This window comes from Nerophis lumbriciformis, linkage group LG10 (assembly GCF_033978685.3).
Source record: "Nerophis lumbriciformis linkage group LG10, RoL_Nlum_v2.1, whole genome shotgun sequence".
In the NCBI taxonomy this organism is placed as follows: Eukaryota; Metazoa; Chordata; class Actinopteri; order Syngnathiformes; family Syngnathidae; genus Nerophis; species Nerophis lumbriciformis.
The window spans coordinates 5,742,530-5,766,576 of record NC_084557.2 but is presented as its reverse complement, the minus strand read 5'-3'; the positions used below and the strand labels follow the sequence as shown (position 1 = coordinate 5,766,576).

At 38.3% G+C, this 24,047-nt stretch overlaps 1 protein-coding gene across 1 annotated transcript in view; it reads left to right on the top strand.

The window, feature by feature from the left end:
- tln2b (talin 2b) overlaps positions 1-24,047 on the top strand; it is a 415,773-nt gene that overhangs the window by 159,962 nt on the left and 231,764 nt on the right. The window contains exons 7-9 of the mRNA XM_072913901.1: positions 16,493-16,620; positions 20,999-21,062; positions 21,167-21,271. Coding sequence (XP_072770002.1) covers positions 16,493-16,620; positions 20,999-21,062; positions 21,167-21,271 — 297 coding nt within the window. The remainder of the gene's footprint in view (positions 1-16,492; positions 16,621-20,998; positions 21,063-21,166; positions 21,272-24,047) is intronic.

The following is a 24,047-nucleotide window of genomic DNA, read 5'->3' as shown; positions in this document are numbered from 1 at the left end:
ATGCTCGGATAGGCCAGTATCGGTCAGTATCGGTATCGGTCAGTATCGGTATCGGATCGGAAATGCAAAAACAATATCGGTATCGGATCGGAAGTGCAAAAACCTGGATCGGGACATCCCTAAGGTAAACATCTGTTCAGTATTTTAACCTAAAAGTGTTTGATTGTGAGGCATTAAAAGCCACAAAATGCAACGGGTCCATCAGACCCACAAACGCTGGCTGAGTAACAACAATATGAACATTACACAAGGGTTAAAACAAAGGAGTATTTAAACGCTACATGAAAAGGTAATTTATTTTGTTGTTTTATTTATAGGACCATAAAACTAAGGACTTAGGTGTTACCTGATCTATTTGTCCACCCGGTCCGCCTGCTGTTCTCATCACTCATGTATATTTGTCTTACCCTCCGCTTCCTTCCCTTCCAGTTCATCTGTGTCCACTCCCTCTCCATCTCCCACACATTCTGACATAATGGCACACATCCCCTCCCTGGCTGCACTGTGGAGATCATGCTCACAACATAGAGTCCTATTTCCTCTCCACGTTTGTCTTTGCCTCGTTGTGTCTGCAACACGCTGCGATTGCACAGGCTCTTCACCAAGCATGCGGAGAGGCTTTTCGTTTGACATTGTGTTAAAATGGCCAAAGGGAGCCACAGGAGAGATTATTATCCAAGTGGAACAAATCTTCCATTGCAGCGTTTCTCTCTGTTTTTTTTCCTCTCAATTTCCAAGTGATCACTCCCTTTGTTTCCCCCCTGATGTCATGGTTCATAATGTCTACTGCTAGTTTCAAGAACCCTTGTTTATGCAGATGTTGTTGATGACTCAACCGTTAGCTAAGATATTTCTTAATCATTGTGTCCAATGTCGACACACATTGGAGTCTGCGCCAGTCTTGGCATAATCTCTCCAACGAGCCCGCCACTCCCTCCCCGTCATGTACTTGCGTTGAGAACAGGATAAGCCTCCACGGCAATAACATCAGCCCGTGAGTACTACTTTGCAGCTTCCACGTTTGCCTAATTTTAGCTTATTCCCTCAGCAAACTGGTAGCAATGAGATATTTTATTGGAAAAGCACAGCCAGATGAGGACTTACCTCTGGAATGCAATATCTTTTCCACAATTCACTGTTACAAAAGTATTAGAGTCCCAGTCAAATAGATCATTGAGTTTGTACAATCTCCTGCTTACCTTCACATAGGGCCGGCCCTTGGCATTAACAGTCTATTCCAGGGGTGTCGAACTTGTTTTCATTTAGGGCCACACTGCAGTCATAGCTGCCATTAGAGGGCCGTTAGTAACAGTAAATAATTAATGAATTTGATTATTTTACTTTTTTTTTACGTACAGTGTGAAGAAAAATTGAGAAATATATTGTTGTTTTTTTTATTATATTTTTTTATTTATTTAATTTACTATAATTTTTTTTTTTTTTTTTTTTTTTTTTTTTTTTACAACAATAGAAAAAAATATATATATATTTTGGCAACTCAGCTGCCAGTTTTAACACTCTATGCCAGGGGTGTCGAACTTGGCTGCCATTAGAGGGCCGCTTGTAACAGTAAATAATTAATGAATTTGCCTATGAATTTGATTATTTTACCTCTTTTTTAAATGTACCGTGTAAAGAAACATTTAAAAATATATTGTTTTTTTATTATTATTTTTATTTTATTTATTATAATTTTTATTATACATTTTTTACAACAATAGAAAACATTTTTTAATTTTATTTTGGCAACTCAGCTGCCAGTTGTTTACCATAATAAAATGTGGTACCGTTATTCCATTTACACCATAAAACCATCAACCGTGGAAAAAACTGACAGCTCAGTCGACAGAATTTTACTGTAAAAAAAACAAACATTGGTCGTTTTAATTCAACTTACAGTAACATGCTGTAAAAAAAAAATCTGTGGATTTTACCACTGTTTTTTGCCAGACTTTTACTGTAAAATATATGGTGTTTGTTTTTTATTATTATTATTATTATATATTTATTTTTATTTTATTTATCTCTTTTATTTTAATTTTTTTTACAACAATAGAAATAATTTTCAAATTGTATTTTGGCAACTCAGCTGCCCGTTTTTTACCATAATAAAATGTGGTACTGTTATTACATTTACAGTAATACACCAACTGTGGAGTTTACGGTTAAAAAAACCTAAACTGACAGCTCAGTCGACAGAATTTTACTGTAAAAAAAAAAACTAACTAACATTGGTCGTTTTAATTCAACTTACATGCTGTAAAAATCGGCGTAAATTTTACAGTAAAATTTATCGGTCACTTTTATAGTGTACAATTTGATGGATAATTTGCTTCGCAGATATTTAAGTATTTATTTGAAATTTTAATAAAAAGGTTAGATAATTTCTTGCAATATTGGACACTATTTTTTTCCCTGTCAAAATGGAAAAAAAAAACCTAATACCTTTTAGTAAGAAAGTGAAAAAAGAAAATATAAAGTATTTTATTGACACAAATTATTTCCAGGCTTTTGCGGGCCATATAAAATGATGTGGCGGGCCAAATTTGGCCCGCGGGCCTTGAGTTTGACACCTGTGTTATGGATAAAGCATAAAAAACTGTTTAGGACTGACTAAATACGTTTTTTAACGTTGAGTAAGCGCTCCAGACATGAGAAAGCACCCACATAGTCACCTTTGCAAACACACTGCTGGCGCGTTAACAAGTAACTTAACGACTGAAATGGGGCCACAAACATAATCTAGCTCTATTCTATTTCATTATATAAAATGTACCTAAACAAAGTCATTTAAATCCTTATTTATCCACAAATATGCTGAGTGAGCACTGTTGTCAGTGCAACACTGTTTCAGCATTTTCTATGTGTGCCGTGGTCTTCTGGGCCCCGGTGGGATGTGGACCCCAGGCAGTATGTGTCATGGCTCCTGCTACACTTCCTCTGGTGTAGCCTGGGTCAAAAGCCATGCAGCCGGAGAACCAAAGCGGTGTATCACTTGCATCTGTCAAAAGAAAATGTCGCTCAAATCTGAATAACCCTAATCAGTCACATGATTCAGTTTAGTCGGTCTAACCTCTTAATGAAGTACTCATCAACATACTTGGAAACTTGTCTTTCATAACTTTTATTTATATCTTTAGTCATGTATACAATGTTCTGTGTTGACAGATGGCATGATTTAACTGGCTAATAGTCAAGCTTACTGGGGCCATCTGACTTATGTTTAAGTTGCCAAATCGGGTTACTTGCCCTGTGAAAAGTTACTTAGCAAAATGAATGAAGGAATGGCCTTATATATATATACATATATATATATATATATATATATATATATATATATATATATATATATATATATATAGGGCTTCTTTCAGGAACAAAAACCTGCGAAATACCACAGAACTCAGCAAACACATTTGGGACCTCAAAGACAATAATGTTGAATACTCAATAACATGGCAAATTCTTGCATCCAGCACACCTTACAATAGTGGTAATAAAAGATGCAACCTATGCTTGAAAGAGAAACTGTTTATTATTTACCGTCCAGACCTGTCATCCCTCAACAAGCGCAGCGAAATTGTAACAACATGCCGCCATAGACGGAAACACCTCCTAGGTAACACATGAGCCAATCACCACGCCCCTACGCCAGCCTGTACCCACCCACTCTGTGCCCTATATAAACCATGGTATGCGAATGCTCCCATTAAAATCTCCTGATGATTGAGGGTACCCCCCCTCATGAAACAGGCCTGTAGAGATGAAATAGTCTTGTGATTTTTTTTCCCACACATACATACATATATATATATATATATATATATATATATATATATATATATATATATATATATATATATATATATATATATATATATATATATGTATATGTATGTATATATAAACCTGTATTCAGCCTGCGATATCAGTTTAGTGCAGTGGTCCCCAAACTACGCCTGCCAGCGTCTAAAATCCAGCCTGCGGGAAGTCCCAAGTTAAACAAATATTTAAAAAATAAAATAAATGTGTGTGTGTGTGTGTGTGTGTGTGTATGTATATATATATATATATATATATATATATATATATATATATATATATATATATATATATATATATATATATATATATATATATATATATATATATAAATGATAAATGGGTTGTACTTGTATAGCGCTTTTCTACCTTCAAGGTACTCAAAGCGCTTTGACACTACTTCCACATTTACCCATTCACACACACATTCACACACTGATGGAGGGAGCTGCCATGCAAGGCGCTAACCAGCACCCATCAGGAGCAAGGGTGAAGTGTCTTGCTCAGGACACAACGGACATGATGAGGTTGGTACTAGGTGGGGATTGAACCAGGGACCCTCGGGTTGCGCACGGCCACTCTTTCACTGCGCCACGCCGTCCCAATATGTATATGTATATGTAATATATACATATATATATATATATATATATATATATATATATGTATATATATATATATATATATATATATATATATATATATATATACACAATGTATATATATGTGTATATATATATATATATATATATATTAGAGATGCGCGGATAGGCAATTATTTCATCCGCAACCGCATCAGAAAGTCGTCAACCATCCGCCATCCACCCGATTTAACATTTGATCAGAACCGCACCCGCCCGCACCCGCCCGTTGTTATATATCTAATATAGACGATGCGAGGCATTAGTGAGGTTATAAAGCTTTTGCCTGTTAAAGAAAGGAGACTGATCCAATGCAGCACAGACATTCGCGTGCCACGCTGTCACGACCCAGACGCACACCAGTGCGCAATCATATGGGAGCCGCGCTGAGCGCACCTCCAAGCGCATCTCGCTGCCGGCGACGGCCGGGTATGGGCCCGACGCTCCAGCGCCATCCATTTTCAGGGCTAGTTGATTCGGCAGGTGGGTTGTTACACACTCCTTAGCGGGTTCCAACTTCCATGGCCACCGTCCTGCTGTCTATATCAACCAGGGTGAGCCCCACCCCTTTCGTGAGCGCACTGCGCGCGGAGTGACCCCTGTTACGCGCCCCCGGCAACAGGGGTGGCGGGCAGGTAAGCTGCGCGGGCGGAGCGCGCGGAGTGACCCCTGTTACGAGCCCCTGGCCACGGGGGTGGCGGGCAGGTAAGCTGCTTACCTGCTGCGCGTGACGCCGGCCGCGGCGAAGGCGGACGAGGCGGGGTGTCGGTGCGGTGGGCGCGGTGGTGACCCTGGACGTGCGTCGGGCCCTTCTCGCGGATCGCCTCAGCTACGGCTCCCGGTGGGGCCCTCTCGGGGGAAGGGGCCTCGGTCCCGGACCCCGGCGAGGCGTCCCTTCTCCGCTCCGTAAAAGTGTCCATCTCTTCTTTTTTTTTTCTTCTGTTGTGGCATATGCTGCAGGTGCCTGCTCGTTTTTCGTATGTGGGTAACAACATTTAACTATGTATATATATTTCCGAATTGGTTTAACTGCCACCCGCCTGAATCTATTTAAAATCTAATTTTTTTTTATTTTAACCGCCCGACCCGACCCGCGGATAAAATCTAATTTTTTTTAAATTTCATCCGCCTGATCCGCGGATAATCCGCGGACTCCGCGGTTGTGCCCGCAAACCGCGCATCTCTAATATATATACACCCTATTTTTCGGACCATAGGGCGCACCGGATTAAAAGACGAACTGCCGAATGAGCGGGTCTTTTAATTTTCTTGAGGGAACTCTCCTGAAGGAATCAATGAATTACTATCCATCTATCTATTCAGGTCTATTTTCATACAAAAGGCGCACCAGATTATAAGGTGCATTAAAGGGGTCATATTATTATGATTTTCTAAATGTAAAAGACTTCCTTGTGGTCTACATAACATGTGATGGTGGTTCTGTGGTCAAAATGTTGCATAGATGATGTTTTACACATCATCTTCAAGTCACTTTCTGACTTCAAGAATGGGCCGTTTTGTGGGCGGTCTTATTTACGTGCCTCCACTTCGACAGCGTCTTCTCCCCGTCATCTTTGTTGTATTGGTGTGGCGTTCAAGGACGGGAGTGGAAGAAGTGTCAAAAGATGGAGCTAACTGTTTTAATGACATTCAGACTTCACTTCGGTAAAGGGGCGGTATAGTTGAGGGTTCCAGGTTCGATCCCCGCTTCCGCCATCCTAGTCCCTGCCGTTGTGTCCTTGGGCAAGACACTTTACCCACCTGCTCCCAGTGCCACCCACACTGGTTTAAATGTAACTTAGATATTGGGTTTCACTATGTAAAAGCGCTTTGAGTCCCTAGAGAAAAAGCGCTATATAAATATAATTCACATCAATCAATAACGGAGCAGCATTTCCTCATCCGTGGCTCACTAGTGCAACAACAACGCCCGAAATGTGTCCCGTGAAAAACCGTCCGACCGGAACCCTCTAATAACTTGATTGATTGATTGAGACTTTTATTAGTAGGTTGCACAGTGAAGTACATATTCCGTACAATTGACCACTAAATGGTAACACCCGAATGAGTTTTTCAACTTGTTTAAGTCGGGGTCCACTAAAGTTCCTTGGGTGAATAATGTAAACTCACTACACCGGTATGTTTTAGTGCTTTCATGGTGAGTTTACTGACAGATATAAGTAAGAACTGTACACTACTTTATATTAGAAATGGCAACAGCGGAGGATGAATGTCACATAATACGGTAGAGAAAAAGTCATCACGGAATACAAAGGTGGACGCGCGCACATTTTCAGGACTTATGCAGATCCCAAATACACATCAGCAAGTACCAGAAGGTAAGAAAATATGGTTTTGCGTAATATTGCGAAACAAAAGGCCAGATAATATGTCTGCTAATAGGTGCCATTTTGCGATCCTTATACACACACCATAATAATACTTGTATGTTTAATGCACCGACAATCCATCAAGCGGTGTGGCTTCATAGCTTACCAAAGTCGTACTAAAAACATTTTGACAGATTTTTGAGCGCTGTGTGTAATGTTCTATATTCTCAATGGAACATTTACAGTTTTGGTGTCGTGTACTGGCGTCATATTGCAGTCGACACGTATCTCTTACAAAGTTAAAGTACCAATGATTGTCACGCACACACTAGGTGTAGCGAAATTATTCTCTGCATTTCACCCATCACCCTTGTTCACCCCCTGGGAGGTGAGGGGAGCAGTGAGCAGCAGCGGTGGCCGCGCCCGGGAATAATTTTTGGTGATTTAACCCCCCAATTCCAACCCTTGATGCTGAGTGCCAATCGGGGAGGTAATGGCTCCCATGTTTATAGTCTTTGGTATGACTCGGCCGGGGTTTGAACTCACAACCTACCCATCTCAGGGCGGACACTCTAACCACTAGGCCACTGATAATGGTGTGATTATGTGTGACTGCCATCTACTGGTCACACTTATCATTACGCCATGTACCCAATAAAATTGCTTCGAGGCCGATAAGCACAAGCAGGATTATCTCGCACCGGGTTGTAAGGCACATTGTCGAGTTTTGAGAAAATGAAAGGATTTTAAGTGCGCCGTATAGCCCGAAAAATATGGTAAGTTAACCAAAACACAAAAAATTCAACACCATTTTTTTTTTTTTACCTAGATTGTGATTGTTTATTATTATTAAAACAGATCAATCAACTTGTAGTGAGTGTACTGTAATAATTGTTATCGTTAAAATATGATTCTAGATGTGATCATAGAATCTCTGTGTCAGTAAAATATGTTGGTATTGATTACTAATCAAGCATCTTCACACAAAATAAAGTAGCTGCTAATAAATTACAATGAAAAACAAATATTTGTATGTTAAAGGTAAACATTAGTTGGGACTGAATCAACAGCACCCTTGCTGGTTAACTTACACCAGGGGTCGGCAACCCGCGGCTCTTTAGCGCCGCCCTAGTGGCTCTCTGGAGCTTTTTCAAAAATGTATGAAAAATGGAAAAAGTTGAGGGGGAAAAATTTTTTGTTTTGTTTTAATATGGTTTCTGTAGGAGGACAAACATGACACAAACCTCCCTAATTGTTATAAAGCACACTGTTTATATTAAACATGCTTCACCGATTCGAGTATTTGGCGAGCGCCGTTTTGTCCTACTAATTTTTGCAGTCCTTGAACTCACCGTAGTTTGTTTACATGTATATCTTTCTGCGACTTTCTAGGACGTGTTTTATGCCACTTCTTTTTCTGTCTCATGTTGTCCACCAAACTTTTAACGTTGTGCATGAATCCACAAAGGTGAGTTTTGTTGATGTTATTGACTTGTGTGGAGTGCTAATCAGACATATTTGGTCACTGCATGACTGCGAGCTAATCGATGCTAACATGCTATTTAGGCTAGCTATATGTACATATTGCATCATTATTCCTCATTTGTAGCTATATTTGAGGTCATTTAGTTTCCTTTAAGTCATATTAATTCAATTTATATCTCATGACACACTATCTGTATGTAATATGGCTTTTAATTTTTTGCGGCTCCAGACAGATTTGTTTTTGTATTTTTGGTCCAATAAGGCTCTTTCAACATTTTGGGTTGCCGACCCCTGACTTACACTAACTGTCAATTCCACGCAGTTGACAAAATTATTTTTAAAGCAAATCTTGTAATGGTTGTCATGAGACTATCGTAAGCAATAAATGGATCCTGGATTGTGCTTACTTTATATTGCTGAGAACTCTCTTCCCATTATTCCCAGCGTCATCCATTACATAGTGCATTGTAGACTGGTCTTTGTAGATGATAACATGTGTGAAGGCTAATTTTAGAGCTTCTTGTAGTGTTCAAGTGAGAGTTTGTGTGCTGCGCTGGAGAAAGGACTCCTGAGCGTAAGTGCAGGAGATTGTTGTGCTCATTACAGTTGTAAGCAGCCGCTTAATTGTCCACTCAAGTAATGAGACATGGGAATGACATTCAAGTGGGCACGCCTGTGAGTGCATACGAGGGTGTGAAATTTTTATTTTTTCGAATGAATCATGATTCCTATTTGTAACGGCTATTAATCAATCCAAAAAATATATATATGTATATATATTAGGGTTGTACAGTATACCGGTACTAGTATAGTACTGCGATAAGTGATACCAATGAATCATATTCGGTACGATACCCCCCTTTTTTTGTAACGGGCATGACGCCGCATTGTCGTCACGTCGTGACATTGCCGGTTTTATGAGCAGAGGAGCATGTTCAGCAGCGCGCACACACGGAGTACTTACAAGCAGACACAGTGTGTAGATTAAGGCTGCAGCTAACGATTATTTTTCTATCGATTAATATATAGATTATTTTTTCGATTAATCGGTTAATCTATAGATAATTTTTTTCGATTAATCTATAGATTATTTTTCCTTTTACCGATTTTTTTTTTTTTATTTAAAATGAAGATGAAAAAATAAATGTAGGCCAGTTTTTTCAAAAGGCATGGCTTTTATTTACAAAAAAAAAAGTATGGCCACTCAGTCAACATTGACAACAACATGACAAAATATTCTGTAACAATGTAAACATTTAACAAAATTAAAAGTAGCTTATTTGCTTTTAATGTGCAAATATAAAAGTAAACATCCAGTGCAAATCTTAATATTCTGCAATAGTATAAGCATTTCAAAAGTAAAAGTATTGCTTATTTTGCTTTAAAATGTGCAAAAATAAAGATAAACATCCAATTCAAAAAAGTGCAAAACGGAAATATTCTGTAACAACAGTGTAAACATTTCAACAAAAGTAAAAGTATTGCTTATTTGCTAAAATGTGCAAAAATAAAGATAAACATCCAATACAAAAAAGTGCAAAATGAAATATTCTGTAACAACAGTGTAAACATTTCAACAAAAGTAAAACTTTAGCTTATTTTGCTTAATAACACAACAATGATAGTATGATTAAAGTGAAAGTTAATTGTTCGTTTGTACATAGTATACGTAATTGTTAATGTTGTAAAAGGTATTTGCACAACTAATTAACGTTAGCGTTAAAGAGGAGCGCGTCTTTGTAAACACTGAACAGGCACGCCAAACGCTCCTCTCAGAGCGAAACGGTGCTTTAGTTTATGAATTTACAACGCAGATACAAATGACACATTCATGTTTTTGTGTAATGATGACAACGTATACTCACACGGACGATTGACTAGTTGATGGTGATGGCAAGAACGCTGCCGTTGTGCTGCTATGATAGGCCATTTCCGCTCGACACAGTGTGCATACAACAACATTATTAGCAGAGGTGGGTAGAGTAGCCAGAAATTGTACTCAAGTAAGAGTACTGTTACTTTAGAGATGTATTACTCAAGTAAAAGTAAGGAGTAGTCACCCAAATATTTACTTGAGTAAAAGTAAAAAGTATGTTGTGAAAAAACTACTCAAGTACTGAGTAACATACACACACATATCATATATATATATGTATATATATATATATATATATATATATATATATATATATATATATATATATATATATATATATATATATATATATATATATATACACACACACACACATATATATATATATATATATATATATATATATATATATATATATACATATATATATATATATACATACATTGATATATACAGTATATAATTTATATTTATTTATTTTGCCGTTTTTGTTTACATGTTAAAGGTGTTTTAATAATTATACATGCATGTTTAACATATAGATTCCTTTCTTTCATGAAGACAAGAATATAAGTTGGTGTATTACCTGATTCTGATGACTTGCATTGATTGTAATCAGGAAGTAGTGCTGGTAACGTCCACGTTTTCAAATGGAGGAGAAAAAAAGTTCCTCCTTTCTGTCTAATACCACATGAAAGTGGTTGTTATTTGGCATCTTATTTGTCCACCTTCCATATTCGTTTTTATACCCTTTACAAGAAATACATTGGCGGCAAACTCCGTAGCTTGCTAGCTTGTTTGCGCTGGCTTTCGGAGACTCTTATTTTGAAAGCGCAGGCGCGATGGAGCGGGACTTTTATTGTGAAGACAGGAACTGTGCAGTCAGTCTTTACGGTTGAAATAAAAAAGGGTCTTTTTTCCTTCACACTTTTGATTGATTGATTGGAACTTTTATTAGTAGATTGCACAGTACAGTGCATATTCCGTACAATTGACCACTAAATGGTAACACCCGAAGTTAGCTCGGAGCCAGTCAGGTCATGTGACCCCTGGCTCTGTTTGATTGGTCCAACGTCACCAGTGACTGCATCTGATTGGTGGAACGAAGTGAAACGTCACCAGTAAGGCAAGCACTTTGAAGGTCTGTCAGACAGACCAAAACAATCAAAGCGTGCATTAACAGATCGATAAAAATTAGTAGCGAGTAGCGAGCTGAATGTAGATAAAAGTAGCGGAGTAAAAGTAGCGTTTCTTCTTAGGCCGTTTATTGAAATACTCACACACTTTTGACGACTTTTGGCGTGCTTTTTTCCCCTCGCTCGCACCGCTCGCATCGTCTGCTTTGCGCTCCGCCATGACGGTAGTGTGACGTAAATATGCGACGCGTCGACGAACAAAAACGTCCTCGACGTATTTACGTAACCGATGACGTCGATGACGTCGACTACGTCGACGCGTCGTTTCAGCCCTAGTGTAGATACAAAAAGGAAATTTTGCCGTAAAGATAAAGGTGAAGTTATAACACTGAAACACCCTCAGGAAGAGGTGCTTTAAGACATGGCTAACATCCATTCGTATTCGGCAGTGTTTTAGCTACTTCTAAATCACTAATCCTCGCCTCCATGGCGACAAATAAAGTAGGTTTCTTACAAGTACCATTATCACTGCAGGGCGAGGAATAGCTAAACATGCTTCACTACACACCGTAGGAGGATACAATAGCTCACCGGCGTCACAATGTAAACAAACGCCATGGGTGGCTCTATACCTGACATCCACTGTAATGATACCAAGTACAAGAGCGTATCTAGTCAAAACTACTATGATTACATCGATATTTTTTAGCATCACAAAATCTTCGTTTTTACAAAATTTATATTATATTTATAAACTCAGAAAATACGTCCCTGGACACATGAGGACTTACATGACCAATGTATGATCCTGTAACTACTTGGTATCAAATCGATACCTAAATGTGTGGTATCATCCAAAACGAATGTAAAGTATCAAAGAAGAGAAGAATAAGTGATTATTACATTTTAACAGAAGTGTAGATAGAACATGTTGAAACAGAAAATAAGCAGATATTAACAGTAAATGAACAAGTAGATTAATAATTATTTTTTTTACAGTTTTTCCTTTATAATGTAGACAAAATAATAGGTGTATAAATGACACAATATGTTACTGCATACGTCAGCAAACTAATAAGGAGCCTTTGTTTGTTTACTTACTACTAAAAGACAAGTTGTCTAGTATGTTCACTATTTTTTTAAGGACTAAATTGCAATAATAAACATATGTTTAATGTACCCTAAGATGTTTTGTTAAAATAAAGCCATAAGTCGCCTTTATTTAGAAAAGTATCGAAATACATTTTGGTATCGGTACCAAAATATTGGTATCGGGACAACCCTAACATATATATATATATATATATATATATATATATATATATATATATATATATATATATATATATATACCGAAAATATATATATATATATATATATATATATATATATATATATATATATATATATATATATATATATATATACATATATATATATATATATGTTAGGGTTGTCCCGATACCAATATTTTGGTACCGATACCAAAATGTATTTCGATACTTTTCTAAAATTTTTGTTTTGTTAAAATAAAGCCATAAGTCGCCTTTATTTAGAAAAGTATCGAAATACATTTTGGTATCGGTACCAAAATATTGGTATCGGGACAACCCTAACATATATATATATATATATATATATATATATATATATATATATATATATATATATATATATATATATATATATATTTTTTTTTTTTTTGTATTGTTTTTAAATAAATATATCCTGTTCAGCCATCATATTTTTGAGGCAGATGTCCATCTATGCTGTACAGATTACCTTTAGAAAAGGGAAGTGTTGGATACTTCTCGTGTTGCCTTGTTTGTATTTGATGTTATTAAATGTTTGGGTGGAATTTTAGAAAGGAAAACCAGTTTTCTTTTAAGTAATACACACATTTATTACAGCTGTTTGTCTACTTTATGGACAAGTGTAGTTAATCAATGAAGGGGCCCCCAATCAAATCAAATCAACTTTATTTATAAAGCACATTTAAAATTTACCACAGGGGTAGCCAAAGTGCTGTACAATGGGCAGGTTAAAAGATAATACGAGTACCGAGCAAACACAACACAACATAAACAGAACACGATAAAATATAAATAAATAAAATAGAATCCATCCATCCATCCATCTTCTTCCGCTTATCCGAGGTCGGGTCGCGGGGGCAGCACCCTAAGCAGGGAAGCCCAGACTTCCCTCTCCCCAGCCACTTCGTCCAGCTCTTCCTGTGGGACCCCGAGGCGTTCCCAGGCCAGCTGGGAGACATAGTCTTCCCAACGTGTCCTGGGTCTTCCCCGCGGCCTCCTACCAGTCGGACGTGCCCTAAACACCTCCCTAGGGAGGCGTTCGGGTGGCATCCTTACCAGATGCCCGAACCACCTCATCTGGCTCCTCTCGATGTGGAGCAGCGGCTTTACTTTGAGCTCCCCCCGGATGACAGAGCTTCTCACCCTATCTCTAAGGGAGAGCCCCGCCACCCGGCGGAGGAAACTAATTTCGGCCGCTTGTACCCGTGATCTTGTCCTTTCGGTCATAACCCAAAGCTCATGACCATAGGTGAGGATGGGAACGTAGATCGACCGGTAAATTGAGAGCTTCGCCTTCCGGCTCAGCTCCTTCTTCACCACAACGGATCGATACAGCGTCCGCATTACTGAAGACGCCGCACCGATCCGCCTGTCGATCTCACGATCCACTCTTCCCTCACTCGTGAACAAGACTCCGAGGTACTTGAACTCCTCCACTTGGGGCAAGATCTCCTCCCCAACCCGGAGATGGCACTCCACCCTTTTCCGGGCGAGAACCATGGACTCGGACTTGGAGGTGCTGATTCTCATCCCAGTCGCTTCACACTCGGCTGCGAACCGATCCAGTGAGATCAAATAAAATAGAATAAATAAATAAAACATAAATTGGCCCTAGTGTGTGGGTGTGAGTGTGAATGTTGTCTGTCTATCTGTGTTGGCCCTGCGATGCGGTGGCGACTTGTCCAGGGTGTACCCCGCCTTCCGCCCGATTGTAGCTGAGATAGGCTCCAGCGCCCCCCGCGACCCCAAAGGGAATAAGCGGTAGAAAATGGATGGATGGGATGGATAAAAACAGGTTCACAGCAGGTGTATTATGGGGCGCCATTGCAGGATGGATATCACTCAGTGTTAAAAGCCATGGAATAAAAGTATGTTTTTAAGAGAGATTTAAAACAGGAAGAGAGGAGGCTTGTCTAACACTCAGAGGCAGGGCCGGCCCGTGGCATAGGCCGTATAGGCAAATGCTAAGGGCGCCGTCCATCAGGGGGCGCCACGCTAGTGTCACAAATGTTGGAGAAAAAAAAAAAAAAAGTGGGTACTATTATTTCTAAATACAAAAAATAATCCCACGTTAATTAAAATGCAAAGTAAAGCCTATTTAATAGAAATATCATTTGCACGGTGCGCCCCCTCCCTTCCCGTATCATGACTCTTTTTGGACGTCACCACATAAAAAAATCAACACAAGATGTCAAAACGGCCAAAACTGTCAGGTGCCCAGGGAAGAAAAAAGAGAAAAGAAAAGGAGGAGAAACGAGAAAAGACAGAGGTAGCAGGTAGGTAACGTTAGCCTACATGAAATTATTTGTCTGTTACAGAATGTGATAGTAACCTGGCTTTTTAGCATTAAGCTAATGTTACATGATTCGGCAATTGCTAATCAATAAATAGCGGGTTCTGTTTTAACGTCGGGTTAATATTGTGGAGGGGGCTAAATTGTTATGGAAAATAATAATGTAACGTTAGGTAATTACAGTACTCCCACCTTACATTCCTCAGGGACATATTTGTATTAGATATTTTAAGCAGGTGTTTTTTGTTTACATTGTTATTGCCTTCTGGTTAGCTAATGTTTGCCCTGCAGGTAATAGTCACTTTTCCACCCCTTTATATATTAGGTATAGTTGTAAGTAAAAGAAAAGGTCAAAGACAAAGCTATTCGGTTTCTTGTGAGTATATACACTTCACTGCTGATGTGGGGGGGGGGGGGGGGGGCGGCGCCACCTAAAATCTTGCCTAGGGCGCCAGATTGGTTAGGGCCGGTGTTGCTCAGAGGTAGGTCGTTCCAGAGCTTGGGAGCAGCAACGGCGAAAGCTCTGTCACCTCTAAGCTTCAACCTTGTGTCAGGGACCGTCAGTAGCAGCTGATCGGCTGATCTTAGGGATCGGCTGAAGGAGGTCGGAGAGATAGGTTGGCGCGAGGTTGTTTAGACATTTAAAAACAAATAAAAGGAGTTTAAAATTGATTCGGTAACGCACAGGGAGCCAGTGAAGGGACGCTAATATAGGGGTGATGTGCTCACGTCTGCGGGTCTGTGTTAGCAGACGAGCAGCAGAGTTCTGCACGAGCTGCAGGCGGGCGAGGGAGGCCTGGCTAATGCCTACATACAGGGCATTGCAGTAGTCAAGACGAGTCGAGATAAAGGCGTGGATTAATTTCTCGAGATCATGTCCTGATAGAAGCGGTTTCACTTTCGCTATTCGGCGTAGTTGATAAAAGCTTTTTTGAACGACGCTGCTGATTTGTTTTTCGAATTTAAAATCTGTCAATGTCATAAAAAAAAAAGTATTGTTTTGGAATGAAGAATCGTTTTGAATTAAACATTGATTCTGAATGGAATCGTTAACCCCAAGAATCAAACCCCATCGTGCGGTGCCCTAGTGCATACTTATTGAAATGCTTTCTCACTAACCGCAAGCGCTCTCATTTTCTGGACGCATTAATTTTGCAGCACTAAACTAGAAAGCAGGAAAGAGAGTTTGAGCTGACTTCCCTGTGGAGAGAATACCACTCACAAGATGTCAACAAAGGCTTCAGCCTCTCTAACCTCTCCAGTCTGACTGAACATCTGTGAAACCTGCACCTTTTTTTCTGCTTAATGGGACAACACAATCAGACAATGGATTTCTCTACAGCACATTACAGGCCATTAGGCACTGCCATGAAAGACTGATATATGTTTGCACCGTTGCTGTGATACGCGGATAAAACAGCTAGATTTAAAACAAAACAAAAAAGATCTCCATGGGCTGCCAGTAATGTTATGAAGGCATTCAATACACATGATGAAGTGCATGTGTTGAAAGAAAGTTGGATCTTTCCCATGTTTGCATCCACGCCATTCATTTGTGCTCAAGTGACGACTTTCTCCCCCTCATCTCTCCTCCAGGCCAGGGATGACATATTGAATGGATCCCACCCTGTTTCCTTTGACAAAGCCTGTGAGTTTGCGGGGTTCCAGGCTCAGATCCAGTTTGGACCCCACGTGGAGCACAAACACAAGCCTGGATTTCTGGAGTAAGCACTTTTTAATCAAATGCATTAGCTGCAGTGTTTACAATTCTAGTCTACATCATCTCTCAAGTCATGCATAAGAAATGAGCGTTCCCCTGATTTAAAAAAAACTCTTATTATGATATCTGCAGTAGGGTTGTACGGTATATATCGCGGTACTCATGAATCAAAAACGGTAATATATAGGGATGTCCCGATCCAGGTTTTTGCACTTCCGATCCGATACCGATATTGTTTTTGCATTTCCGATCCGATACCGATACTGACCGATACCGATACTGACCGATACTGGCCTATCCGAGCATGTATTAAAGTTTAAAGTTATTTAGCCTACTTAGTTGTCAGAATCATGTTGAAAAGGGTTTTAGTACTCTTGATAACAACTAGCCAGCTGAATTAGGGGAGTTTGAATAATACACAATGGTTGGTAACAAGAAACTGACCTGTTTATTCAAGGATAAACACAAAATAGACAAAATTATACATGACAAACAGAAATGGCATCATTGAACTAGGGCTGGGCGATATGGCCTTTTTTTAATATTGCGATATTTTACGGCCATATTGCGATACACAATATACATCTCGATATTTTGCCTTAGCCTTGAATGAACACTTGATGCATATAATCACAGCAGTATGATGATGCTATGTGTTTTGATTGATTGATTGAGACTTTTATTAGTAGGTTGCACAGTGAAGTACATATTCCGTACAATTGACCTCTAAATGGTAACACCCGAATACGTTTTTCAACTTGTTTAAGTCGGGGTCCACTTAAATTGATTCATGATACAGATATATACTATCAGATATATACTATCATCATAATACACTATCAGATATATACTATCATCATAATACAGTCATCACACAAGATAATCACATTGAATTATTTACATTATTTATAATCCAGGGTGTGGAGGGGGGCGCCGGATGTAAGTGTCAAAAAGACAGCCAAAAGAGTTTGATATGACAATAAATCTAAAGTTAAAATATAGGGTAGAAATGCACCCATTTGCAGGAAATGTAGTCTTGATTTTCAAAATGTTCTTTCAAGGCTTGCATGTCTACATTAAAACATTCTTCTTCATACTGCATTAATATATGCTACTTTTAAACTTTCATGCAGAGAAGGAAATCACAACTAAAAAAATCACAAATTTTTTCATACGGTGTTGATGTGGAAATTTTTGCCTTGGCATTTTGATGGTGTGGACGTGTGGCACCGAATGGAGATAAGCGTCTCGACAGACGTCACAATATTTGAACAATGATGACAAAAACTGTTTTCTCTGTCTTGTCCGTGTGTCGAAAATTGTTATGCGCTTATTTATTTTTTTGATTTTGTGCGTGGCATAGATTTGTAGATAGTGCGTGGCATAGATTCATAGATTTTTTTTAAACTGGATCTGGATCGGCATTTTCCCATGCCTTGCCGATACGCAACTTTTGGCAAATATCGGCAGCCGATCCGATCCAAATATCGGATCGGGACATCCCTAGTACTATACTCTGTTTGAAAAGTTCCTCATATTTTTTTTAATGGGCATGACGGCGCGTCGTCACGTCGTTACATTGCTGGTTTTACGAGCAGAGGAGCATGTTCGGCAGCGCACACGCACGGAGTACTTACAAGCAGACACAGTGTGTAGACAGAAAAGGGAGAATGGACGCATTTTTGTCTAAAAACTGACGATAATGCAGCTAACATCCATCCGCAGTCTGTAGTGTTTTAGCTACTTCTAAATCACTAATCCTCGCCTCCATGGCAACACATAAAGTAAGTTTCTTACAAGTAGCATTATCACTGGTGGACGAAGAATAACTAAACATGCTTCACTACACACCGTAGGAGGATACAATAGCTCACCGGTGTCACAATGTAAACAAAGCCATGGGTGGATCTACACCTGACATCCACTGTAATGATACCAAGTACAAGAGCGTATCTAGTCGATACCACTATGATTACATCGATATTTTTTATCGTCACAAAATATTTTTTCCTTTTTAAAAAAAATTCATATTTTGTTTATAAACTCAGGAAATACGTCCCTGGACACATGAGGACTTTGAATATGACCAATGTATGATCCTGTAACTACTTGGTATCGGATCGATATCTAAATGTGTGGTATCATCCAAAACTAATGTAAAGTATCAAACAAACAGAAGAATAAGTGATTATTACATTTTAACAGAAGTGTAGATAGAACATGTTATAACAGAAAATAAGTAGATCAATAATTCATTTTTACAGCTTGTCCTTTATAATCTTGACAAAATAATATAATGAAAGATGACACAATATGTTACTGCATACGTCAGCAGACTAATTAGGAGTCTTTGTTTGTTTACTTACTACTAAAAGACAAGTTGTCTAGTATGTTCACTATTTTATTTAAGGACTAAATTACAATAATAAACATATGTTTAATGTACCCTAAGATTTTTTGTTCAAATAAAGCCAATAATGGCATTTTTTGTGGTCCCCTTTATTTAGCATTTTGGTACCGGTACCAAAATATTGGTATCGGGACCAACCTAATCTGCAGTTCTAACTGCCATACAGGCAGTCGTAGGGCAAAAATCCCTTAAAATGTTCCAGTTCCATTCACACATTTAAAAAACACTTTAAGACCAATGTCTTGAAAAAATATATCACTCTTGAATCAACACAGTAGTTAATACTATGATCAATGTTAATTAAAATACTAAATGTAGGATATAAATAATAATGGAAGTATAATTGTTTGTATATAGTATATAATTGGTACAAAGGTTTAACTAACACGTGTACAAGGATATTTCACATGCCTTTACTGTGTATATAATTGAACAGTGTTTATATTGTGTATAATGTGTATTTATAATATGTTGTACAAAAGACATTTCATAATTTTTGGAAGTTCATCTTGTACTTGACATTGTTTATAGGGTTGGGCGCAATAAGTGTTCAACTTCAGCCTAAACCCTTTCGGTCTGCAACATTTTCATTTTCAATCTATGAATGTACAACTGTTTGTTTATTTTGTTGACCATTGACCGAAGAATAATAAACTAGAGAATATTTAGATTCATGTTAGATGTTGATGATGTCATTATTTAGATTCATGTTAGATGTTGATGATGTCATTATTTAGATTCATGTTAGATGTTGATGATGTCATTACTTAGTTTCATGTTCATGTTAGATGTTGATGATGTCATTATTTAGTTTCATGTTAGATGTTGATGATGTCATTATTTAGTTTCATGTTAGATGATGATGTCATTATTTAGTTTCATGTTAGATGTTGATGATGTCATTATTTAGATTCATGTTAGATGTTGATGATGTCATTATTTAGATTCATGTTAGATGTTGATGATGTCATTATTTAGATTCATGTTTGATGTTGATGATGTCATTATTTAGATTCATGTTAGATGTTGATGATGTCATTATTTAGTTTCATGTTAGATGTTGATGATGTCATTATTTAGATTCATGTTAGATGTTGATGATGTCATTACTTAGTTTCATGTTAGATGTTGATGATGTCATTATTTAGATTCATGTTAGATGTTGATGATGTCATTATTTAGTTTCATGTTAGATGTTGATGATGTCATTGTTTAGTTTCATGTTAGATGTTGATGATGTCATTATTTAGTTTCATGTTAGATGTTGATGATGTCATTATTTAGATTCATGTTAGATGTTGATGATGTCATTACTTAGTTTCATGTTAGATGTTGATGATGTCATTATTTAGATTCATGTTAGATGTTGATGATGTCATTATTTAGTTTCATGTTAGATGTTGATGATGTCATTGTTTAGTTTCATGTTAGATGTTGATGATGTCATTATTTAGATTCATGTTAGATGTTGATGATGTCATTATTTAGATTCATGTTAGATGTTGATGATGTCATTATTTAGATTCATGTTAGATGTTGATGATGTCATTATTTAGTTTCATGTTAGATGTTGATGATGTCATTATTTAGATTCATGTTAGATGTTGATGATGTCATTATTTAGATTCATGTTAGATGTTGATGATGTCATTATTTAGATTCATGTTAGATGTTGATGATGTCATTATTTAGATTCATGTTAGATGTTGATGATGTCATTATTTAGATTCATGTTAGATGTTGATGATGTCATTATTTAGATTCATGTTAGATGTTGATGATGTCATTATTTAGATTCATGTTAGATGTTGATGATGTGAATATTTAGATTCATGTTAGATGTTGATAATGTGAGTCAGGTTAAATGTTGTTGTCCTGATAAATAAAGGTGTTTTGGTCCAAAAATGACCTCAATGTTGAGCAAAAGCCTGTAGCTGAAAACAAGATGAACAAATGTCATTTCTCTCCACAGCCTGAAGGAGTTCCTGCCTAAAGAATACATCAAGCAAAGAGGATCAGAGAAGAAAGTATTCCAAGTATGTACAGTAAGGAAACCGCTCAAAGAAAAGTCTAGATGTGAATCGATAAACTTTGTAATGATTAACAATGAGAAAATACCGGTAATCGTTGTTGTGTGCAGGATCATAAAAACTGCGGCGAGATGACGGAGATCGAGGCCAAAGTGAAGTATGTGAAACTGGCCAGATCTCTGCAGACATACGGGGTGTCCTTCTTCCTGGTGAAGGTAAGTCCTAAAGACGTAAACCTATACTACTGTAATGTTGGAGCTTCACTATATTGCCAAAAGTATTTGGCCACCTGCCTTGACTCACATATGAACTTGAAGTGCCATCCCATTCCTAACCCATAGGGTTCAATATGACCGTTTGCAGCTATTACAGCTTTGACTCTTCTGGGAAGGCTGTCCACAAGGTTGTGGAGTGTGTTTATAGGAATTTTCCACCATTCTTCCAAAAGCGCATTGGTGAGGTCACACACTGATGTTGGTGGAGAAGGCCTGGCTCTCAGTCTCCGTTCTAATTTATCCCAAAAGTGTTTTATCGGGTTCAGGTCAGGACTCCGTGCAGGCCAGTCAAGTTCATCCACACTAGACTCTGTCATCCATGTCTTTATGGACCTTGCTTTGTGCACTGGTGTCAGGTTCAAACACTGATGACATCTATTAAACAGACAAGAAGCAAGGAATCATGCAGAGACAGAGTTCAATTTGGCTCAATGAGGAGAGACGTTTGGGGCTGCGCACTCAGTTACAATCTCCCACCACGCTCTAAGGTCCAGTCCCACGTGCTCCTCTATTTATTTGGGAGGTCCCTGGTTACATCACTGAGGGGGGGTAATTTCAGCAGCCCCAGTTGGACACAATATATGATTATTCAGAAATGCAAATGTGCTGACACTCGTGATATCGCCCTGTCTCTACTTTGTCTGCGTCACGGTACTCGATGTTCTGGACACAAACACTGATGCGAGACGACTCGCAAATCTTTCAGCCGCCCCAGTTGGACACAATATGTGATTATGCAGAAATGCAAATGTGCTGACGCTCGTGATATCGCCCTGTCTCTACTTTGTCTGCGTCACGGTACTCGATGTTCTGGACACAAACACTGATACGAGACGACTCGCAAATCTTGGATTGCCAGTTGTCCCTTTGCACAGATAGAAAAGTACAACTTCAGCACCATTGATAATAACTATAGCAACGGCCTTTAAGCATAAGAGTTGTGTGATGACTTACACATAATTATTCCAACAACTGGTGCACAGTCATGTTGGAAGAGGAAGGGGCCCGCTCCAAACTTGTTCCCACAAGGTTGGGAGCATGGAATTGTCCAAAATGTTTTGGTACCCTGGAGCATTCAAAGTCTCGTTCACTGCAACTAAGGGGCTGTCACACCAAATTTCTTCCCCCTACGAAAACCTTCCCCCCCATTTACGTCCGGTGTCATTTCCTCTTACATCATTTCCTCTTACGTCATTGACAGCGATCGATAACACTTCGGCTTTGACACAGGACAGCAGCACACACAATATTGTAGTGAAATGGTTTCAACAATAATGTTGATTTAAAGTACAGACATTTAACGGTATTATATATTAATTAATATTAGTGAAATGGTTTCAACAATAATGTTGATTTAAAGAAAAAACCGTGTTACAAAAAAGATCAGTTAGAATAATACATAATGTTGGATATAGAGAACACACAAACCCTTTATTTATTAAGTCAGAAATATTAAAGTTTGGTGATTTGGTAAAATTGCAAACAGCTAAAATGATGTACAAAGCAAACTATAACCTGCTACCAAAGAATGTACAACAATTCTTCTCAACTAAAGAGGAGAAATATAACCTTAGAGGAAAAAATAATTTAAAACATTTATATGCACGTACAACACTTAAAACTTTTAGCATATCAGTATGTGGAATTAAATTATGGAATGGATTAAGTAAAGAAGTTAAAAATTGTACTGATATGATCCAGTTTAAGAGGTTGTTCAAAATAATAGTGCTTACAGAGTACAAAGAAGAAGAATTATGAGAAATACTTTCAACCTTATTGAAAATAAGATATTCTTCATCTCAGTATGTTAATAATAACTGAATTAATTAATTAATTACATATTACAAAACTGTTGTATACTAATTCATAGATGTTATTTTATTATATAAAAAGGTCAGTAAATGATTCTATATATTTGTAAACGCTTGAAGTGGGAAAGGGGTAGGATTAAATAAGCTTTGCTTCTTCCTACTCCTTTTCGGGCATGATGTAAAATGAAATGATATGAAATTGTGTGATGTATTATGATGTAAGTGTGTTCATGTTCGAAATAAACTAAAGAAAGGAAAGGAAAAGGAAAGTACAGACATTTAACAGTATTATATATTAATTAATATTTTTTGCACGTTACCACGAAGACAGAAGTTCCCAGCAGCGGCCCTAACACTCCGCCTGAAATGTTCCCTAACACTCCGCCTGGAATTTTTCGAAGCCTGCTGGTGTTTGACATCAATCAATCAATCAATCAATCAATCAATCTTTATTTATATAGCCCTAAATCACAAGTGTCTCAAAGGGCTGCACAAGCCACAACGACATCCTCGGTACAAAGCCCACATAAGGGCAAGGAAAAACTCACCCCAGTGGGACGTCGATGTGAATGACTATGAGAAACCTTGGAGAGGACAGCATATGTGGGTAACCCCCCCCCCTCTAGGGGAGACCGAAAGCAATGGATGTCGAGTGGGTCTGACATAATATTGTGAGAGTCCAGTCCATAGTGGATCCAACATAATAGTAAGAGTCCAGTCCATAGTGGGGCCAGCAGGACACCATCCCGAGCGGAGACGGGTCAGCAGCGCAGAGATGTTCTCAGCCGGTGCACAGGCGAGCGGTCCACCCCGGGTCCCGACTCTCGACAGCCAGCACTTCATCCATGGCCACCGGACCTGTGCCCCCCCCCCCCCCCTCAAGGAAAAGGGGAGCAGAGGAGAAA